The sequence below is a fragment of the Pipistrellus hanaki genome (genome assembly GCF_964339955.1).
Source record: "Pipistrellus hanaki genome assembly, chromosome: 3".
NCBI classification, from domain to species: Eukaryota; Metazoa; Chordata; class Mammalia; order Chiroptera; family Vespertilionidae; genus Pipistrellus; species Pipistrellus hanaki.
This window is the reverse complement of record NC_140505.1, coordinates 778,425-799,895: the sequence shown is the minus strand read 5'-3', so window position 1 is coordinate 799,895 and position 21,471 is coordinate 778,425. Positions and strand designations below refer to the sequence as shown.

Sequence of the window (21,471 nt, the reverse complement as noted above, 5' to 3'; positions counted from 1 at the left end):
GATAAGGGATCAACAAGAAATAAAGAATACATTGTCTGAAATAAAAAATATTCTACAGAGTCCTAAAAACAGAAGGGAAGATCGCAAGAATCAAGTCAAAGATTTGGAACATAAAGAGCCAGAAGACACTCCTCCACAGAAGCTAGAAGGCAAGAGAATCCAGAAAATTGAAGATAATGTAAGAAACCTCTGGGACAACTTCAAGCGAACCAACATCAGAATTATGGGGATTCCAGAAGATGAGAGAGAGCAAGATATCGAAAACATACTGAAAGAAATAGTGACAGAAAACTTCCCCCACCTGGTGAAAGAATTTGACTTACAAGTCCAGGAAGCGCACAGAACTCCAAACAAAAGGAATCCAAAGAGGACCACACCGAGACACATCATTATTAAAATTCCAAGAGCAAAAGATAAAGAGAGAATATTAAAAGAAGCAAGAGCAAAGAAGGTAGTAACTTATAAAGGAGCACCTATACGATTGTCAGCTGACTTCTCAACAGAAACCATGCAGGCCAGAAGGGAATGGCAAGAAATATTCAAGGTGATGAATAGCAAGAACCTACAGCCAAAAATAAGCTACCCAGCAAAGCTATCACTCAGAATCGAAGGTCAGATAAAGAGCTTCACTAATAAAAAAAAGCTAAAGGAGTTCATCACCACCAAACCAGAATTATATGAATTGCTGAAGGGGGTTCTTTCAGAAGAGAAAGTAAACAAAGATAAAAATTATGAACAACAAATACGTAATTATCAACAAGTGAATCTAAAAACCAAGGAAATTTAAAAAAATCTGATGAACAATAGTAACTGTTGAATATAATAGAATCAGAGGTATGGAAGGGGAGTGAACTGACGATTCTTGGGGAAAAGGGGAGAGGGGGGCGTGGGAAGAGACTGAACATAAACTGTGCACCTATGGATGAGGACAATGGGGAGAGGGGAAAGGGCAGAGGGTGGGGTGGGAACCTGGTGGAGGAGAGCAATGGTGGGGGGGGGGGAGGAACATTTGTAATAATATGAAAAATAAAAACTTATTTAAAAAAAAAAAAAAAAAGAAAAAAATACCATCAACATGTCAGCCCAGACCCATCCGGAGAGAGAAGCCACCACTGCACCTGGAACAGGAGAAGGTAATGAACAGATTTCTAAGCAGCCTTCCTTGCATTTTTTTTTTTAATGAGCATTATTTTGTGACAGGAGGCAGGAAAATATAAATGTATGTTCACATTTACACGTTTTTATTTCTTTAATGACCCCGAACCCTGACCCAGTGTGAGACTGTAGCTATGACAATCAATCCAGCAAAAGGACAAACAGACCAATGGACAGAAGAGAGCACGGACGTCCTTCAGACGGACCAGAAATCGGTTTTCGACAAACGCGTTCAGTCAGTTCCGAGAGGAAAACAATGTGATGTCGGACACCTGGGGCTCAAACCTCAAGCACCTCCCGGGCACAAAGCAACTTCCATCAGAAACGTCACGTTGTCACAGAGCCCAGACACAGCTGGATGTCAGAGTGCAGCGGTGCACGTATGACCTAATTCAGATCATGTAGGAAATTAACTCAGGACGGAGCACAGACAGGCAATGATGAGCTCAACTACTACACTTTTAGAAGAAAACGCAGAGGAAAGTACTTGTGAGATCAGAATGTGCAAATATTTCTTCTATTTTGAAGAAAATCATAAGACAAAAAATTTAAAAAAAAAATTTAGTAAACTGGACTTTGTCAGGATTAAAAGCACCATTTATCACTCAAAATGCTCCCAGGAGGGAATGAGTCCAGGAGGAATGACCCGTGACACATACCGTAGGTCAGTGGGAAAGGTTCTCTCAGACTGTGGCAAAGGCAGCTGCTGGAGTGACCCACAGGCACAGGCAGAGACACCAACCTCTCTAGTCACCGGGGAAGCTGGAACTTAAGCCTCAGGAAGAGAACTTCGCTCACCCATCAGAAGGGTCAGCATTTAAAGGGCCAGACACACCGAGTTCTGGCAGCTGGGTGAGTGCTCCACTAAGTTCATGGCCACCGCGCGAAGCAGCCTGCCACTGCCACTCAACAGTCTCCAGTCTTGCCCCGCCACCAGCCCTCCCTCATGGTGCGGGGCTCGGGGCCTGGGAGATGGGGGGACTGAGAGTTGCTCCATGCACTTCATGGTGACCGGTCGCCTCTTCGGTTGTTACGCCACCAAGCTCTTTATATATATATATATATATATATTAGGAAAGATATGTATACATTTAAATACGTTCAGCAGGCTAGCTAAGAAATTCCAATTTCTTTGAAACAATATTTGCCTTCCCTTTGCAAAACAATAAAAAAAAAAAAATGCAATAGCTGCGCACCTGCAATCTTTCTATGTGGATAAATGAAAAATATAAGTTAAAATCACCCAGAACTTATTTTCATTTCTCCTTGGTAGAAAAAAAAAAAAAATAGATCCACAGAGAAAACTAATGGGGGCTGCAATATATTGCGATTGTGTAAGACAAAAGTCTCTGAAGATTGCAGCATTCTTTCATGTTCTCCTTATTGAATGTTTTCTCTGACAATATCAAGGTTCCTTTTGTGTGTTTTTTTTCTGAATTGCTCTCTGAATAAGCACGCGATTTTACTCATTTATCTCTGCGCCTCTTCTCTGAGGTCCACAGTTGCTAAAAGACAATGGCGTGTGATCGTGTTCCCTCCATTACCTTGACAACACTGTTTGCCGGATCCTGAGCAATCTGAGGCTCCTGAGTGAAGTCAATGAGGGCTGTCAGTGCGGAGCGGGGTTGTTAACTAAGGAGAAGCCTGTGCTGGCGGCTCCAGGCTCCGCCCTCTCTCTGGAGTGACTGCAGGAAAGCGTCTTTGCCAAGTGGAACTCAGCTAGGCACTGCCATCGGGTTTCGGAATGGTCGTCACCGGGCCGCCCAGCCCTCCCCCTGCCCCGCGGCGCCCGCCTACCTGACTTTGAGGTTGCCCTGCTGCAGCTGCCCGTCGTAGACCGCCAGGATGTCGAAGTCCTCCTCCAGCGCGAAGGCCAGGAAGGACAGCTGGATGCGGGTGCGCTCCCCGGTCAGCACGATCCAGGTGCAGTTGGCGTAGTTGGGGTACCCGTGCGGGAACCCGGGGCTCTCGATGGTGCCGTTGGGGCCCTGGACCAAGCCTCCGCAGTTCTGGCCTGGAAACGCACAGAGAAAACCGGCATCTTAGTCCGGCTGTGGTTCACCTGCGGTTTTTTTTTTTTTTTTAATTCCCAACCATGTCGGCCAGATTTCAGGATGACCGTTGTGTGGTCATTCAGGCGGGGCAGACGGAGGCTGACAGTGTGAGTCTGTGGAACCGTTTGCCGCCTGCTGTTGCTGAGGCATTGCTGTTCTATGGTGCGTGCACACAACTGCACACCTGCTCTGCCCACCCCGCTTGGAGTGGTGAACTCAATGGTGTTCCCCAGGCCAAACGAGAGGGAGAATGCACGACACAAGAGGACGGGAGGGCGCACCCCACTCCCGAGACTCAGAGTGGGCCCTCAGGGAACCGGCTCTGTCTTTCCAAACACCACTCCGTCCCACCGGACCGTCTGTGCGAGGACCTGACCCGCCCGCCCACCTGCAGTCTCCCCTTGTAACTCAGCCCTCAGTTTCTGGGGGTAACGAAGGTGACAGATAAAATAAACATCATAAACCTACACACACACACACACACACACACACTCACACTCAAACTCACACACACACACACACACTCACACACTCACCACTCACACAAACATACACACTCACATACACATCACACACTCACTCAAACACACACACTCACACACTAACATTCACACTCACACACACACACACTCTCACACTCACACTCACATGCACACACTCACACACACACACGTGCGGCGCGCACACACACACACACTCACACTCACATGCACACACCACACTCACACACACACACACACGCGCGCGCACACACACACATGCGTGCTAATTTACCACAATGGCTTCCATCAGTGTTACATATATCATAAAAACCAAGTGACACTAACATCATAACCACCAAAGACTGGTCACCAGGAGGCTGCGTGCATGGGCCAAGTGTGTGCGGGTGGGCGGGACTTGATTCTGTGTCTCTCGGTGTGGCACAGTGTGGTCTGGGATCCCGAGTATCATGCAATTTCCTGCGGGTCTGGATCTCGTACAATTTCGTGCACTGAGTCACTAGTTTTGAATAATTAAGGAAACTCACCATATACAAACTATAGGTCTGCAGCTCTGCATGCTGAAATCCCACAAAGGCAAGACGTCAAACAAGACCACAGGGATGTAGTCCAGTTTCAAACGAAAGGAGTAAAGAGCAATTAAATTACCCCCACAGTAAGGAGCAGCTCAGAACAATAAGGGACCACCCCAACAACGACTTCCTGTTGGCCTGGGTGGGACTTCCTGTGAGGAGAAGAGAGACGTGTTTCCCACTGAGGGCACTGTTAACGAAAAGGCAGAGGCAGGAATGGCCGTGACGGGCCAGGGATCCCCTGTGAAGACCCCAGGGACAGGCAGGCTGGGGGAACTCTGGGTGGGTGACCAGGTGGAGGCTCTGAGGGACACGTGCCCGCCTCCCCCCCCCCCCCGTGTCTCCCTATGTCACTGCCTGTCCCTGCACATCCTCTGTAACGAACCAGCGAGCCACTGGGCATCCTGACTCTGTGAGCCTCTCCCGCACATCGGCGGAGCCCAAGGAGGGGCCGGCGACCTGGGATTTATAACCTGCTGGTCCGGTGACAGCATCCCCCCTGGGCTGGCCACAGGGCTCTGAGGTGCAGGCGGGTCCTGGGAGACTGAGCCATCGACCTGGGGAATCTCACGCTCCCTCAACCAAATGCCTGGTAGGACCCCAGCTGGTGTCCTGAGCATTGCCTGTTGGTGAGTGGATGTAGGGGACCCCTCCCCTCACCCCAGAATAGAATTGGGTGCAGAACCAAAATAATAACTCGATGGGGGGGGGGGGGGCGGGGGGGAGTGGGAGGGGCAGCTGGGTGCCAGAACTCCTACCACCAAGGTAGGAGCAGGTTAGGACACCCTCACCTTGGGGAGACCTTGGGAAATATTCCCACAGCTGCCTGCTTTGTGCTATTATTCCCTGCTTTTTAAAATAATATATTTTTATTGGCTTCAGAGAGGAAGAAAGAGGGAAAGAGAGATAGAAACATCAATGATGAGAGAGAGTCATGATTGACTGCCTCCTGCATGCCCCTACTGGGGATCAGGCCTGCAACCTGGGCATGTGCTCTTGATCAGAATCAACCCGGGGATCCTTCAGTTCACAGGCCAACGCTCTATCCACTGAGCCACATGAGCCAGGGCTATTCCCCGTTTATTGCTTCTCCCCCCTCCTCTGCCCTGGTACCACTTCCTGAGCATAGTCCCTTGGGACATGGGAATCTGGTCCCTGCACTGCGGGAATGTGTTCTGACCGTTGCTACCTCCCAGTGTGCCTTTTGGGGCCCCACCTCGGTCAACCTGACTGATGCCCAGAGTGGAGACCATAACTGAGACAGGATGACCATTGGAGCTGTCCGAGGAACACGCCCAAATCACCATCAACCAGAAAGATAGCCGTCGTGGGAGGGGACACAACACTGCTGCCGCATCACTCCACATCTCTCTGTCTGAGTTAGAATTGAGTAGCAACCAGGTACTGTTTGCAGTGTTTTCTTTTCTTTATCTTTATGTGTACTTTTTTTCAAAAAAAATGATTTTAAAAATTGCTGAATATATTGGGGAACATGTATACTAATAAAAGGGTAATATGCTAATTAGACCAGATGGACCGGACGTCTTCCCGACAAAGCCATGGCTGAGAGGGCCCATCGCAGAGCCCCGGCCGGGTGGACAGAGCTTCCCTGTGGGCGGGGATCAGTGGCAGAGCCAAGGCCTGGAGGTCCCAGACTGCGAGAGGGCACAGGCCAGGCTTAGGGAACACCCCCACCAGTGCATAAATTTCGTGCACCAGGCCTCTAGTTGCTTAATAAAAACATACCGGTTTTCAGATGTCCCTTCCTCAAACACGTCTGTGCATATTGCGTTCTGTGTTGACCACCCAAAGTCAAGTTTCCTTCCATCACCATTGATGCCATGTTTATCCTCCTACAGCCCCTCCCCCCCTTTACCCTCCAGTAATCACCGCAATAGTTTCTGTGTCTATGAGGTTTTCTCTGTGTGTTTCCTCCAAATCCCTTTACCTTTCACAGCCAGCCCCTTCCCCCACTCCCCTCTGACAGCTGTCCATCTGTTCTCTGATTCCATAAGTCTGCTTCTATTTTGTTCATTAGTTTATTTTGCTCATTAGATTCCTTATAAGGTGAAGTCACATGGTACTTGTCTCTCTGACTGGCTTGTCTCACTCCTCACGATGCTCTCCAGGTCCCTCCATGCCGTCTCAGAGGGTCAGAGACCCTTCTTTCCTACTGCCCCGTAGTGTTCCGTGGTGTGGATGTGTCACAGCTATTTTATCCCCTCATCTGCTGACGGGCACATGTAAATAGCACTGCAGTGAACACAGGGGTGCACATATTCTTTCGAATTAGTGTTTTGTGCTTCTTTGGGATTAATAGCCAAAATGTATAAAGAATTTTATAACTACACACACACACACACACACACACACACACACAGAATCCAATTAAACACGGGCAAAGGATCTGAATGGAAATGTCCGACGGTAAGAAGCAGAGTTTCGGAGAGCCGGGACACTGGGGCGGTGGCATGTTGGTGTAGGTACCTGAGCACAAGTATCATCGAGGCTTTATCCTCCCACTTCAAACAGGAAATGATTGCCAAGGACGTTCACTCTTAAAGCCCATTTCACAACAGCAGCTCTCGGCGAGCTCGCGCTGTTCACAGCGATGTCTCAAGTGCCGGGGGAGTGCGCTGAGTCTTCATAAAAAGGGTTTAATGAAAGGGATTTGTGGGCTTAAAAACCAAAGGACTAATAGCAGGCCCATTTCCCACTAAATCTGAATCCAACAATAACCCAGCCGCAAGTGGATGTTAAGCTGCGGGATTCTGAGAGGTCTTTGCGGGGAAGAGCTTGCTCGATGTACCTGGCGATTCTCACGTCAGCCTGAGTCAGAGAGGGAGGACAGCGGTACATCGGAGGAAGGAAGTGAACGTCTTCCAGAGAAGGGGTGCGGCCGGGAACAACTCCCTGTGACACACCTTCCTGGTGAACCAGGTGACCAGACAAGGAGACCTCCTCCACGGGACACAGGCTGTCTCCGGGGGCCAGTGGGTCCCATGCACTTGGCAGAATGAGTCACCTTTGACCAGGAGGGAGACTTCTCCAGGGGCCTGCTGGAAACCTGGCAAACTTCTCCCACAATCTTAGACAAGAGACCCTCAGCGTGGCTGCTCACTGCAGCCAGCCGAGGAGTGAGCGGGTGTCTACTCCTGGGGTAGAGGGTCTGGGTCAAGAACGCCCCAGACGAGGCTGAAGAACAGCCTGGGAGGTTGTATGCCACTTAATGCCATGCCTTACTACAAAGCCGCAGCAACCCACACAGTGCTCAGAGGGTGCAACCTCGACAAGACTCAATGGAACAAAACAGAAAGGCCCAGCACCCGGCTGCTGTGGCGCAGTGGTTGCGCATGGACCCACGCACCAGGAGGTCATGGTTCGATTCCGGATCAGGGTGCATGCTTGGTTGTGGGTTTGATCCCCAACAGGAAGCGTGCAGGAGGCAGCCAATCAGTCTTGATGTTTCTTTCTCATCGATGTTCCCTATCTCTCTCTCCCTCTCCCTTCCTCCTCTCTAAAATCCATAGAAACATATTGTTTAAAGAATAAAGCCCTCCGCTGAAGCCACACAGACACAGAGGGCAGGCTGACGCACAGCTGGTGCAGCGGGGCACTGGCCACAGGTCTCTCACCCACAGTGCTGCCGACGAGACAGCCAGATGGGCCAATGAGGCTGGTCCCTCCCTCACCATACAGACACACGTCTCCTCCAGAGCAGTGATGGGCAAACTCACTAGTCAGCAGACCCAAATATCCATGGGACAACGACTGAAATTTCTTTTGAGAGCCAATTTTTTAAAAAATAAATTATATAGGGAGGTACCTTGATATTAACTTAATTAGGGTCCTCCTAAGCTGGCCTTGGCTAAAACTCAAGGGGCCAAAGAACCACATGTGCCGAAACCGGTTTGGCTCAGTGGATAGAGTGTCAGCCTGTGAACTGAATGGTCCCGGGTTTGATTCCAGTCAAGGGCATGTACCTTGGTTTCAGGCACATCCCTGGTGGGGTGTGCAGGAGGCAGCTGGTCGATGTTTCTCTCTCATCGATGTTTCTAGCTCTCTATCCCTCTAGTTCCTCTCTGTAAAAAAAAAAAATCAATAAAATATATTTTTTAAAAATAAAGAGCCACATGTGGCTTGTGAGCCACAGTTTGCCGACCACTGCTCCAGATGAATCGCAGACACACATGTGGAACAATGAAACTTGCGGGCAGACACTACATGAAAGAGTGTCTTTGGAACTGGGCGGTAAGCAGGAGTGCCTCACCTGGAACACACCAGGTAATCATCATGAAATAAAGAGTGAAAGCACTCCAGAAAGTAGGTCATAGTCACAATACACAGACTCAGCCAAGGACGCGCCTATCACATGACGGGGAAAGCTTGCAAATCAATAAGAAAAAGGCAACGCAATAGAAAACAGTGATTACACGCTGCTGGAGACTCGGCGTCGGAGGATGGTTTTTCTAAAAGTGGAGAGAGACAGATGGATCATGAAATGGAAACGTCCCCCTGTTCCCCAGGGCAGACCCGGTAGCCCAGTCCCCCAGGGGTAAGAAAAGAGCATCTGTGTGACAGCAAGACAAAGCCGCATTGGTCCGGTCTTTCTTTTTAGAAATAAGTCCACCTCGCAGCTCTGTTCACACCTTGTGACTCCTGGTCCCGCTAGGAAAAGGTGAATGTTCTGGCACCTTAATATCTTCAGACACGTAGAAGTACCACGAGTACAGACAAGACTGAGCCAAATGAAATAATCACTGGGAGAAGCAAGCAGCAGTCCTCCGGCGGTATTGACCGGCGCCCATTAGCGCGAGCAGCATTAGTGGAAATCTATACCCACTGACCGGGAGGACGCCTCCCTCATTACAATCACCCCAAAGCTGTGGGTCTCCCCGTCGTTAGCATCCACGTGAGGTCCCCGCCTCCTGACACGCACAGACACCGTGGCCGTGGCCATTTACAGTACAACGAAAACGGTCTCCGAGTTGGAGTCCCACGAGGTGAAGTGATTAATGAGTGTGATTAATGGTCGTAATTAATGAACGAGGGAGGTAGCACTTAGCGTCTCTGTTGGACCCAGAACTCCATCCAGAGAGCATGCTAATGGACGTCTGAGATAAGAGATTGCTCTTGGCCGACATGCCTCCGGGGTTGAGTGTCAACCTCTGACCAGGAGGTCACAGTTCATTCCCAGTCAGGGCACATTGGGGGTTGCAGGCTCCATCTCCAGGGCGGGATGTGCAGGAGGCAGCCTATCAGTGATTCCCTCTCATCATTGATCTCTCTCTCTCCCTCTCCCTTCCTCTCGGAAACCAATAAAAACATATATATTTTTTAAAAGATTGCTTCTGTGGAAACCAGGAATGTTAGTTGGATACATAAATCCATAGGTACATAGATTACAGATGACATGGGCACACATTTCCCTGTTTCACATGCCCTTTCACACAGAGCAGCTCCCCCAGAAAATGCCAAGGTTGGCTTTTCCGCACGAGTTCCCGGCAAGTCAATTCCTACGACTGCCCCCTCGGCACATACCCGCTCAGGGCCTGCCCCAGGCAGAGAGCCCTCGCCCTCCCGCAGGTGTTTCCCTGTTAAGTGGCTGACGTCTGTACTTCCTTTCAGTGTGGCCTGAAACACAGCTTCAGTAAGCCGATTATTTCAGCGGGAGCCACTTCTAATGACAAACTTTCAGATCCTGCAATTATCGCCTTGTGTTAACACACTGCGCACCGGGGACCTGCGGGCGGGGCCTTTGCCAGTCACGTTCCCTCAAAGAGCAAGTCTGCGGGGCTCCCTGGAGGATGTTAATGTTTCAGAGAAGCCTGTCTTCTCACAGCCTGGAAACTCACGCATTGTGGGAGGAAATGTCTGAAGGTTTTTCTAGCCAAGGCCGATGTGGCTCAGTGGATAAAGCGTCGGCCTGTGGACTGAAAGGTCCCAGGTTGAATTCTGGTCAAGGGCATGTACCTTGGTTGTGGGCACATCCCCAGTATGAGGTGTACAGGAGGCAGCTGATTGATGTTTCTCTCTCATTGATGTTTCTAACTCTCTATCCTCTCCCTTCCTCTCTGTAAAAAAAAATATATATATATATATATATATATATATATATATATATATATATATATATATATATATATATATATATATATATAATTTTTTTTTAAAGGTCTTTCTACAAGTACTGATGCTGGAAGCTGCCTGGGAACATCAGAGCCAAAGGGAGAACAGGAAATACATGTGCAGTAGGCATGTAAATCACGTGTAGACCAAGAATACACATCACACAGGAAGTGCATGCATGTTTGTGTTCACTTGCTATCATTCAAGCAAACTGCTCTCAGAAAATTCAATACCTGTGTAACTTTTAGAAATCGGTGTCACCGTGTTATATAGCAACTAGAGGCCTGGTGCACAAAATTCATGCAGGTGTAGGGGCCCTAGGCCTGGCCGGGGATTGGGGCCAATCTGGGCCTCCAGGCTGCAAGCCAGGGCCTCCCTTCATTGTCCACTGCCCCCTGGTGGTCAGCGCACGTCACAGTGAGCTATCACACTCCCAGTCTCCCGGTCGAACCCCCGAGGGGACACTTGGCATACCAGCCTTTTGTAGATATAGATTCTATCTCAGGGAAGCTGGGGAAATTGCTGTCTAAATCGCCCGGCGGCTGAGCTGTACCTGATGAGATACTTGGTCTATCTCTGACGTGATGCACAGAACATTAGGCTCCGGGGACTCGTACAGACTTAATTCAGCCTAGATTCCCCCCTCCCTGCGCTCCCGGCTCTGGGCACACAGGATCCCAACATCACCTCCCTGCGGTCTCATCCTTCAGAGTGAGGCGGCGCTTCCACAAGCAGCTCACCCAGAATCTCAGTCACCCGTGACAGCAGGCCCACGTGACTCCTGGGACGTGGACATGCACACGGAACGGCGCTGCCCTCCCTGACGGACAGCAGGTGTGGCGTGCAGGAGGCAGCAGAGTGGCTGTCCCCGGTTCCCCAGAAGGGAAGTGGGATCTTCTGACACCAAATACTAGTGTCAGTTCCCCCAAATCACAGCCATGTCCCAGGGACCAGCACCACGTGACCCACAAGCCATCTCTACGCTGCGAGGATTCACCCAACCCCGGTGTCCATCACGGTGACTAACTCAGACCACCCCACACAACGATGCCATCAGCCCACTGACCACGTATCTAGTCTGCACTCAGCGCTTTCTAAAAGCATCTTCATTGATTTCAGAGAGGACAGGAGGGGGAGAGAGATAGAAACATCCATGATGAGAAGTGGCCGTGGGCTGAAGACAATTATCGCGAACGGCACCAAGGAACTCTGGGAGGCAGTCTATTTGCAAACCCATCGCTCTGGGACTGCAAAGCGGTAAACACCATTCTGAATGGGAACGGAGGCCTGGGCAAACAGGGGTCTGTGCCCAGTGCCAGCTCCCAGGACCCTGAAGAAGGGTTACATTGTCCACATCGCTCTTCACACACAACCCCTCAGGGGCGGTCTTCCTCCGATGGACGTCCTGGAGGGGATTTTAGAGGGGAGCTGGGATCCTTTCACCGAGATCAGTTTTTGTTGTTGGTTGTTTTTATTTTGTGTGTGTGTGTTTTAATATATTTTATTGATTTTTACAGAGAGGAAGGGAGAGGGATAGACAGTTAGAAACATCGATGAGAGAAAAACATCGATCAGCTGCCTCCTGCACACCCCCTACTGGGGATGTGCCCACGACCAACGTACATGCCCTTGACCGGAATCGAACCGGGGACCCTTGAGTTTGCAGGCCGACACTCTATCCACTGAGCAACACCGGCCAGGGCTGAAATCAGGATTTTGATAGGAAGGTTTAAGGTGCATTCTCACATCACGTGACTACTGTCACCCAGGTTCACACACCCCTTCCACTGCCCGTCCCACTGCCCATCGAGACGCTCAGCAGCACTCCCCCTCCCTGGGCAAACTGGGCCCAGGTGAGCTCTCCATTTCCTCAGTGTGTTCCCTGTGGTGGTGGCACAGCCCGAGGCCTCCTCTTTACACTATTGCTCTCCACTCATCCGGGTCTGGGACTCCTGGGCCTGACACATCCTGAGGAACTCAGGCAGAGAGCTGCTCCGGCAAGGCTCACACCAATGCAGGGGCCGGGGGACAGGACACCAGGCTTCCGGGTGCCTCTTCCTTGCCCAGGGAGGGGAGCCATGAGTATGGACCCCTGGCTTCTCTCCGTTCCCTCCCTCCCTCACACATGCGGCTGGGAGAAGGGGGGTAAGTGTTTGCTTGCTGACCTTGCAAAGGGGGATTAGAAATTTGGAGCACCCTCTCCTTCCCTGCCCCCTCCAGGCAGCAGGCTTTCCTCTGAGCTGGGCCAGGGGAGGGTGTGCGCTCGTAGAGGGGCTGGTGGGGTGGAATGAGGGCAGGAGAATGGGGTAAGGCAGTGGTCGGCAAACTCAGAGGGCGGGAGAATGGGGTAAGGCAGTGGTCGGCAAACATCAGTCCACAGAGCCAAATATCAACCGCACAACGACTGAAATTTCTTTGGAGAGCCACATTTTTTAAACTTAAACTTCTTCGAATGCCACTTCTTCAAAACAGACTCACCCAGGCCATGGTATTTTGTGGAAGAGCCACATTCAAGGGGCCAAAGAGCCACACTCAAGGGGCCAAAGAGCCACATGTGGTTCACAAGCCATAGTGCCAATCATGGGGCTAATGCAAGAGCTTTCTATTGGAAAGTTCAAATGTCTGTAGACGCCAACTAAATTCCCCACTGGTAGCCTAATTGAAGAGAACACCTACTAGTCATTTCATTAAAATGTGTGCTGTGAATAGAAAATTACTTGACTGTATTATAGAACAAGCCAATAGCAGTCTCTCTAAACAATATCTTTAGCGTTAAAGTGTATTGAGATAGTCAGTAACCATCGAGCACATAACCCAAACTGTTTCTTTTTTCTGTCTTACTCTACCAGTGAGGTTACCCAAGGCCTGGCCTACAGGACTGGTCTTTGTTTTGCCAAACTTACACTCAAGGCAGGAAAAGGACAGAGACATGTCCAACCATTTTAAGGCAAGTGAACAGCCACAAGTGCCTGGGAAAATGCGATATGGAGGCGAACAGCACGTGAAAGAGCCCATAAATAAAATAATTAGAGTAGAGATAAATAGTAGAGCACAGGAAAAAAAATAGAATCCACAAAACCATAAGCTGGTTCTTTAAAAATGTAATAACATGACAAATTTCAGACAGACCGACAAAGGAAAAAATAGACAAAAGGCCAGTAAAATCACAGAAAAGCAGACAGACATAAATAACCAACATAACTGATAACTACAATGAGAGAATAGATGCCTTGCAAGAAACATATCATAGCAAAAACTGTGTTTTTTTTCAAAAGGACAATGTCAACAAACATAAAAATACAAGGACTCAGATGGTAAGATAAAAATCTCCTAAAAAAAAAAAAACCTCTGGAGCTGGATGGCTTCGCTGGAGAATGTCACCGACATTAAAGGATTAGAGTGTAAGTCGCCCTCAAAGGAAAAGCAATGCCATCGGTTCCTTCCAAAAGGTCAGCATTACTCCCCACACAAGGAGAGACTGCGGCCACAGAAAACCAGAAAACTACAGACCCATTCATGAACGTAAACGGGAAACCCTTTAATGTGATACAACCAGAGTGATCCCGCCAGAATATCACAGGAAAGGTACGGAATGCAAGGGAGACTCAAGATAAGATCACCACCAATGTCATCAATCGCATTGATGGGAACAAGTCCTACCTAATAAAGAGGGAATATGCTAACTGACCTTCACACCCTCACAAAGATGGAGGTGGCCACAGCCAAGAAGGAGGGGTATGCTAATTGTCGGCCACACATAGCCACAAGATGGCAGCACCCACAGCCACAAGATGGGAGCTCCCAGTACCCTCAGCCCCTCCAGGGTGGCAGCCAAGGGGCACAGCCAGGCCTGCCGCTCCCCACGCCTGCTTCCAGGGTTCCCCAGTCCCCTCAGCCCCCCAGCTGCCCAGGGCCGGCCTGAGGTGCAAGCAAGCCTTGGATGGCAGCTGCCCAGCCACTCAGGGCTCCCTGAGGCTCAGGTAACCAGGGCCAGCTGAGGCTTGTGCTGCCGGCAGTGGCAGCAGCAGAGGTGTGATGGGGTGTCACCTTCTCCTGATCACCAGATCGCCTCCCGCCCCTGAGGGCTCCCGGACTGTGAGAGGGGGCAGGCCGGGCTGAGGGACCCCCCCTCCAGTGCATGAATTTTCATGCACTGGGCCTCTAGTTTAAAAATAATACACATGGTCACATACCAATGCAAAAAAATATATATAAATAAATAATTGGTAAAATCCCAAACCTTTTGTAGTAAAAACCTCTAACATCTGAGAACAGAGCAATGATTCCTTAAAACAAAATGAAGCACATTCATAAAATCTCAAGTAATAACACACCTCATGGTAAAAGACAGAAACACTTTCCCCTAAAATCAGGAACAAGATCCGGTTCCCTGCTTTCACTGCTGCTGTTCAACTTTATGAAGAGTGAAACCTTCTAGATGTGCAAATGGCATGATTTCCTACACAGAAAACCCCGAAGGCTCCACATGATTGTGACGAGGGTTAACAATATCAAGGCAGCACAGTTGCAGAATCTACCACCAATGGTCCATTTAACGTGGGTAAACTTATCTTGAATATGTTTTAAAACATCAGTCAGCTTAACTTTCCATAGTAAAAGGCTAACGTACAAAAATCACATAAATCATTAAAATCATATCAGCTAATGCAACAACAAAAAATGTATATATTTCAACACACATTCGGGACAAAATCACCCAGAACATGAGGAATCCGGGAAACTCTTCAAATGGATAATGAGCTGCCATCACCCATGTGCGGCTGTCAGTATACCTAGTGGGGAACGAGATTTCCTTGAATGCCCCCAAGGTCTGTCCACACTCCGCCCGCCTGGCCAGCACCACTGGGAGCTCCTGGCCAAGGGGCCAGGCTGGAGAGGAGGTGAGGCCCGGCTGGTAGGAAGGAAGTGGGAGCCCGTGGTGCATATGGCATGGGCGTCTCCAGCAAAACCCAAGATACAACAACAAACTCCTGGGAATGGCGAGCTCAGCACAGCCTCAGCAGACAGAAACATGAAAAGGCAGCCCACAGAAAACCATTGGAAATAGAGAGCGGAAACCCAAGAAAACACACACAAGGCCGGTGTGGAACACAGAAAGCGCTGGAGAAGGGAAGAAATCTAACATCCTCCAAACAGATAGACGGGTTTCACAAGGTCCTTTAACACCCAACCCCTCCCCACCTTCTCTATGGATGGCGGGAGAGTTCTAGAGTTTATGGGAAAAGGCGAAGGAGCAAGAGTCCCGGAGGAGGAAGAGGAGCTCACACCATGCCTGCCCCCCAGTGCCGAGCAGCCCCGTCCAGAACAGACCAGAAGGGAACGGCGGGGAACCCGTGACAGTAAGCGGTTCAGTGGACGGTGGCAAGTCCCCACGTGTCACCCACAGGCCACGGGCGGGAACGGGCAGCTGGCTCCATGCAGCCTCTGGTGAATTCCCTGCACGATATGCCGGGCAGAACACCCCACAGACTCCACACCCCGAACCTCGTTCACATGGCGCCCCTGAGAGGAGGCGGTGACGGGCATGAGGGGCAGGTGGGGAAGGGTCCGGGTTGGGGGTCGGGAGGAAGGCAGGGTGGGTACAGATGGTGAAGCAACCTTGGTGGTAATGGTCTCCATAGCAACTGCGCTGATGTCTGTGATACGGGGACTTTTCCAGAAGCCCCCACGGGGGATAAACTGAGGAAAGCTAAACCAGAGACCACTCAGTCCACGGTATAAATCCCTGTGGACCTCATCTTCCTCAAACCGACCACATCCGTTAGAACGGAGGGCAGACGAAGGCACGTTTCCTTCTCCGAGGAAGACTAAGTCTGGTCTTCCTCAGAACACCAAGGGGCTTGGGCATTGCTGGAGGCCATGCAGAAGGCCCGGGGTGTGAGCACGGGATGGAGAGGAGCAGGGTCAGCAGGAAGGAGTGTGCTCACACGAGCCCTCTGACGGGCTCACAGCAGAGGCATTGCCCTGTGGCTGCACTCACCTTCCCATGATGTCACCGCCAGCACCTGTCCCTGCCCGGCGAGCTCGCCTTTCATTTGCCAACAAACCACGGGCTAAGTGTTTGTAAAGGAGGACCTGGGAGCTGGACAAACCCCGCAAACCAACCCCGACTCCCCGAACAGACGGGGATGAAAGGCGGACATTGCACAAGACAGACCATCCCTCCCACACGTCCACGCCCCCCTCCAGTCCCGAGAGTGGAGTCACAGGAACAGCTGCTGGATGGTCAGCAGCGGACATCAGCGCCACCTAGCTTGGCGGACACCCACGGGGTTTCTGACCAGGAGCCTGCGTGACTCCGGGGACAGGCGTAAGGCACCGGTGTCAGGTCAAAGGCCCTACACGATCAGACCAGCAGGAAGCGCGAGAGGGGAGGTTAGGGCTGAGGGAACCACCTGTTTTCTGGACGCACCTGGTTTGACAGGTTCCAGTCCTTCCTCGGTCCCTCTTTGCCGATTTCGAAGCTCATGATCTCTAAGCCTCAGGGTCATCCCATCAGCCGCCCATAAGCCACTCCCCATCCCCTGAGTGCGGGACAGCGAGTCCACCTGCGTCCCTGCTCCTGGGCTGCAGACTCTCGTGCTGAAGCACAGTCAGAGGAGAGAGCGGTGTTTGTTAGGGTCCCACAGCCCCCGAGGCCGTTCGCTATCTATGTCTCATCTGCGTGTCCCGGTCTTCCTCACACTCCTATTCCTCCACCTTGTTCTCTGAGCGCTAAGCCTTCCTTTTCCTCTTCCTCTTCCTTTTCCATGTTGTTCCCCTTATGAAATGCCTTTCAGCAGGTGCTGCTCTTCCTTCTGGGGCTGCCCCACCTGTGTCTCTCCCTCCCTCATCTCTCTCTCTCCCCATCTCTGTCTCCATCTCTCACTGTCTCTGTCTCTCTCCTCCCCTCCCCATCTCTCTGGCTCTCTCTCCAACCCCGCACTCCCATACACACAGTTTCGGAGTGAAGGTCCCCTTATAACCCAGACCCCATCGAGTCTCTTGCTCTGATGCCTCCATAGGCTGGCATATTTTCTTTATCACATTCATCAAGGTGGCAACGTTACACTCTTCCCTGTGATCATCAATCAGCGTCTCTCCAGCGAGACTGTAAATTTCATGAGATCGGCTTTTAATCAGCATTGTATCCCGGGCCCCATTAGAGGTCCTGGGGTGACAGGAGCTCATTAAATCCCAGTGGGGAAAAGCAGAGAAGCGGGGAGGGGGAAAGGGAGGGAGAGAGGGAAGGAGGAGAGGAGAGATGGAGGAGGTGAGGAAGGGGAAGAGGGGGAAGAAGGGGAGGAAAAAGGGAGGGGGGGGATGAGGGAGGGAAGAGGGGAGGGAGAGAAGAAAGGAGGGGGGAGGGAAGAAATAAAAGAAAAATGCAAGGAAAGATGTTAGGAAGGAGGAAGGATACCTGGACAAGAGGGAGAAGGAACGGAAATTAAAGAAAGTCTCTAAAATGATATATTACCACTTATCATTTTGATATTGCAAAGTAACCAGAGATTGATGAAACTATATATTGTTTCCCTAGGTACAGAGCTCTAGAGGCAATCAAACAAGAGACACAATCCTTCCATTTCATTGACAATGAAAAGCAAATGACTATAAGAATGCATGATGACTATACCAGTAACAGTATACACACGCACACACATGTCCACACACACATACATGCCAGTGCACACACACAAATTGAATAAACTGTCTTATCAGGCTGGATGGAGTCACCATAGCTATAGGGAGGAAAGGTTTTAAAGGCTTAAGAACTACCATGTGCTTCTATCTCCTATGAAGCTGGACACCTGTACATGGTAGCTTTGTGTTATGGCAAAGTCATGATCAGTGCATTTAGAAAGAATGCTTTTTGCTGTAGGAATCTGATAATCTAGCCAGGAATGAAAGCGAAGCAATAAATTAAGCACAGGGATCACCATTAAAGAAATCCGCTGCCTGTAGACTTATTCTGGGGAGGGATAATTTATTAATTATTTATTAATAATTAATAAATAATAATGTATTATTATTTATTAATTATTGTATTATTTATTTGTATTGTTTCCATTTAAGCAATAAATTAAGCACAGGGATCACCATTAAAGAAATCCGCTGCCTGTGACTTATTCTGGGGAGGGATAATGTGACGACATTTCAACAGAAGGCATTTGAAGAAAAGATGTTCATGAGGAAGCCAACTGTTCACCAAGTAAGTTAATTCAAAAATAATAGCATTATGCTGAGCGAAATAAGCCGGTCGGAGAAAGATAAGTATGACATGATCTCACACATTTGTGGAATCTAATGAATCACATAAACTGATGAACAAAAATAGATCCAGAGGCAGAGAAGCATCTAACATATCATCAAACATGAGAGGGTGTGTGTTCTAAGCGGGTCCCACCATGGGGTGTATATGTGACTAGGTATGTGGTCTAGGCTGGTCCCATCATGTTGTGCCTGTGACCGGTGTTCAGCCTAAACTGGTCCTCCTGTGGGGCTGTGTGGAATGTCTTGTGTCTCTTGGAGCTTCCGGCAGCCCCGCCCACTGTGAGCAGAGCCTGGTGAGTGGCCCCTGGCCCGAGAAAGGGCAGGGCTGAGGGACCCAGGGAAGCAAAGCCACGTCCCAGAATGCACCCTGAACTTCGGGCTCCGGCCTGTCTGAAGCCCGGCTGACACGTAAGCAGCTTGTGCCTTTGCTGTTTAAGCCAGTTTTAGGCATGTCCTCTGATTCCTGCTGTGAAAACACCACAGGTGCCGGGTGGCTGAGAGGCCGAGGGTGCTCCCTGAGCACTGGTCGCCTGCAGCCCTGTCCTGCCGGATCCCTGTCCTTCTTCTCCCCACACACGTCCCCACACGTGAAGGTGAGGGTCCAAGACAAGTAGGATAGCCTGTGAGAAAGGCCTGTCTGCGGGAAAAAACAGAGCGGGAGGTCCCGTGTCAGGGATGATATGGTCACGGGACCCCGGTGAGTGGCAGACAATGACCTCTGCCCCCACAAAGGCAGCAATGTGGGCACCTTCCCTGCCACAGGCAGGGCCTGGTGAACCCTGACTCCTCTCCTCCCTGCTCCCCCGCGGAGGCCCCTCCATGGCTGTTCACGCTGCCTTTTCTGAGAAACACACGCTCTGGTTAGTCAGAATGTTGCAAGGAAATCGTTTGTTCATATATGTATGCCCCTAATCACACATTTGGTACTTTTCCAATTAGAATTGTTTATTTCCTATGGTTGTGTCTATACTTATTGTGTAGAAACATTTAAAAGCACACAAGATAACACGTGGGCACACACTGCCTGTAAAGTCCCTTTATGTAAACAGAAAGTTCTGGGAAAGTATGTGAATTTCAGACATCAAGTACGATAGGTCAGAACTGTGTGCAGCATGTTATTCTGATGAAAAGATCCCTAAATTTGTTAATATTGGAATATTGGTAATATTGGTTCAAAGCATGCTCTGTTCTACAAAAAAAAAAAAAAAAAAAAAGTTTCAATAAATGCATTTAAGTTAATCATGTATACAATAATGATTTTTCACTATGCCAAATGTATCAAAATATTCTATTTAAAGTCTAATAAGTACTCAATGCATATTTCATTAATATTTCTAATAACTTTGGGACATTTTCAGAGCAAGTCCCTCCCATTTCTCCTAGAAGAGGAGTATTCTTTAATATACGCTGATTTTCACACATATTACCCACCCCCAAGCTCCCTCAACTCTCCTTGGCTATAAAATAATCAAATTGTTCAATGCCTCCTCCGTGCGGGGCGAGCCTTAGAAATGAAGGGAAGTGTTAAATCAATCGGAAGGGTTCTCACTGGCGTGTGACCAAGACCAGTGATTGAGGGTTCGCCTTCCAAGCTGGTAATGCGTTTCAGCCACTTCCATTTATCCTGCAGGTCCTGTGCCCGCAGAACAGCTTGGTGTTGCTAAAAAGAGTCTAATTATCCCCATTTCCTTCTCAGGCAACTCATCAAAGGAGTAAAAGACAGATGAGAAGTCAAGGAGGCAGACGCACTGTCCTTGCATGCAGGAAATGCAATGCCCTCCCCCCCATCCCCCGCCCAGGGGGCAGATGGGGTGGCTCACTGGTGTCCTACCAGGTACATAGGAGGTGCCTTCGAGGCCAACACCCATTCCCTGAGCTGCTCCGAGTGCAGCCTGTGTCCACACGTGAACACGGACCCAGGCCACGCCTGCTCCCCTGTCTGCCAGCCTCCAGGCCAGAGGGGCGGAGGCCCCCACATCCACGAGAGACTAAGCCAGGAGAGCAAATCAGCAACCAAGGGCCCATCAAACCAGTCTCCGAGGCGCCGAGAGAGCCCTTGTTCCAGGGGCCAAGGTCATGACCCCACCCTCACCCAGAGACAGGACTGCTTGAGGCTGGGACCGAGCAGGCGGCCAGCAGTCTCCTTCGGTCCCCGGGTGGCCTGATGCACCCGGTCAGGGTCCCTGCTTCCTGTACTATCGGCTCAGACCCGGTCCTGCTGCTTGTGCTCCTCCAGAGCAGCAGTTCTCTGCCTTCCTGATGCCACAGCCCTTTAACACAGCTCCCCGTGTGGTGGTGGCCCCCAACCATAACACTATTTCTGTGGCTACTTCTTAGCTGTCATGTTCCCCTGTTATGAATCTTTATAAAAAAAATATATATTTTATTGATTTTTTTACAGAGAGGAAGGGAGAGGGATAGAGAGTTAGAAACATCCATGAAAGAGAAACACCGATCAGCTGCCTCCTGCACACCCCCCACTGGGGATGTGCCTTCAACCAATGTACATGCCCTTGACCGGAATCGAACCTGGGACCCTTCAGTCTGCAGGCAGATGCTCTATCCACTGAGCCAAACTAGTTAGGGCTGAATCTTAGTGTAAATATCTGGTCTTAGGCTCTACAGCAGTGGTTCTCAGCCTGTAGCCCTCAAACCTGTGGGTTGAGAACCCCTAGCAGGGTCGCCTAAGACCATGGGAAAACACAGATATTTACATCACAATTCATAACAGTAGCAACATGACAGCTATGAAGTAACAAGAAACATAATGTTATGGTTGGGGGTCAC

At 50.0% G+C, this 21,471-nt stretch overlaps 1 protein-coding gene across 34 annotated transcripts in view; it reads right to left on the bottom strand.

Moving 5' to 3' along the window:
• CSMD1 (CUB and Sushi multiple domains 1) overlaps positions 1 to 21,471 on the bottom strand; it is a 574,681-nt gene that overhangs the window by 436,659 nt on the left and 116,551 nt on the right. For all 34 annotated transcript variants that reach the window (XR_014794550.1, XR_014794551.1, XR_014794558.1 and 31 more), the window contains exon 2: positions 2,953 to 3,169. Coding sequence is in view for 3 of the 34 variants with exons in the window: in XM_084878313.1 (XP_084734439.1) it covers positions 2,953 to 3,169 (217 nt within the window). In the remaining 31 variants the exon portion in view is untranslated. The remainder of the gene's footprint in view (positions 1 to 2,952; positions 3,170 to 21,471) is intronic.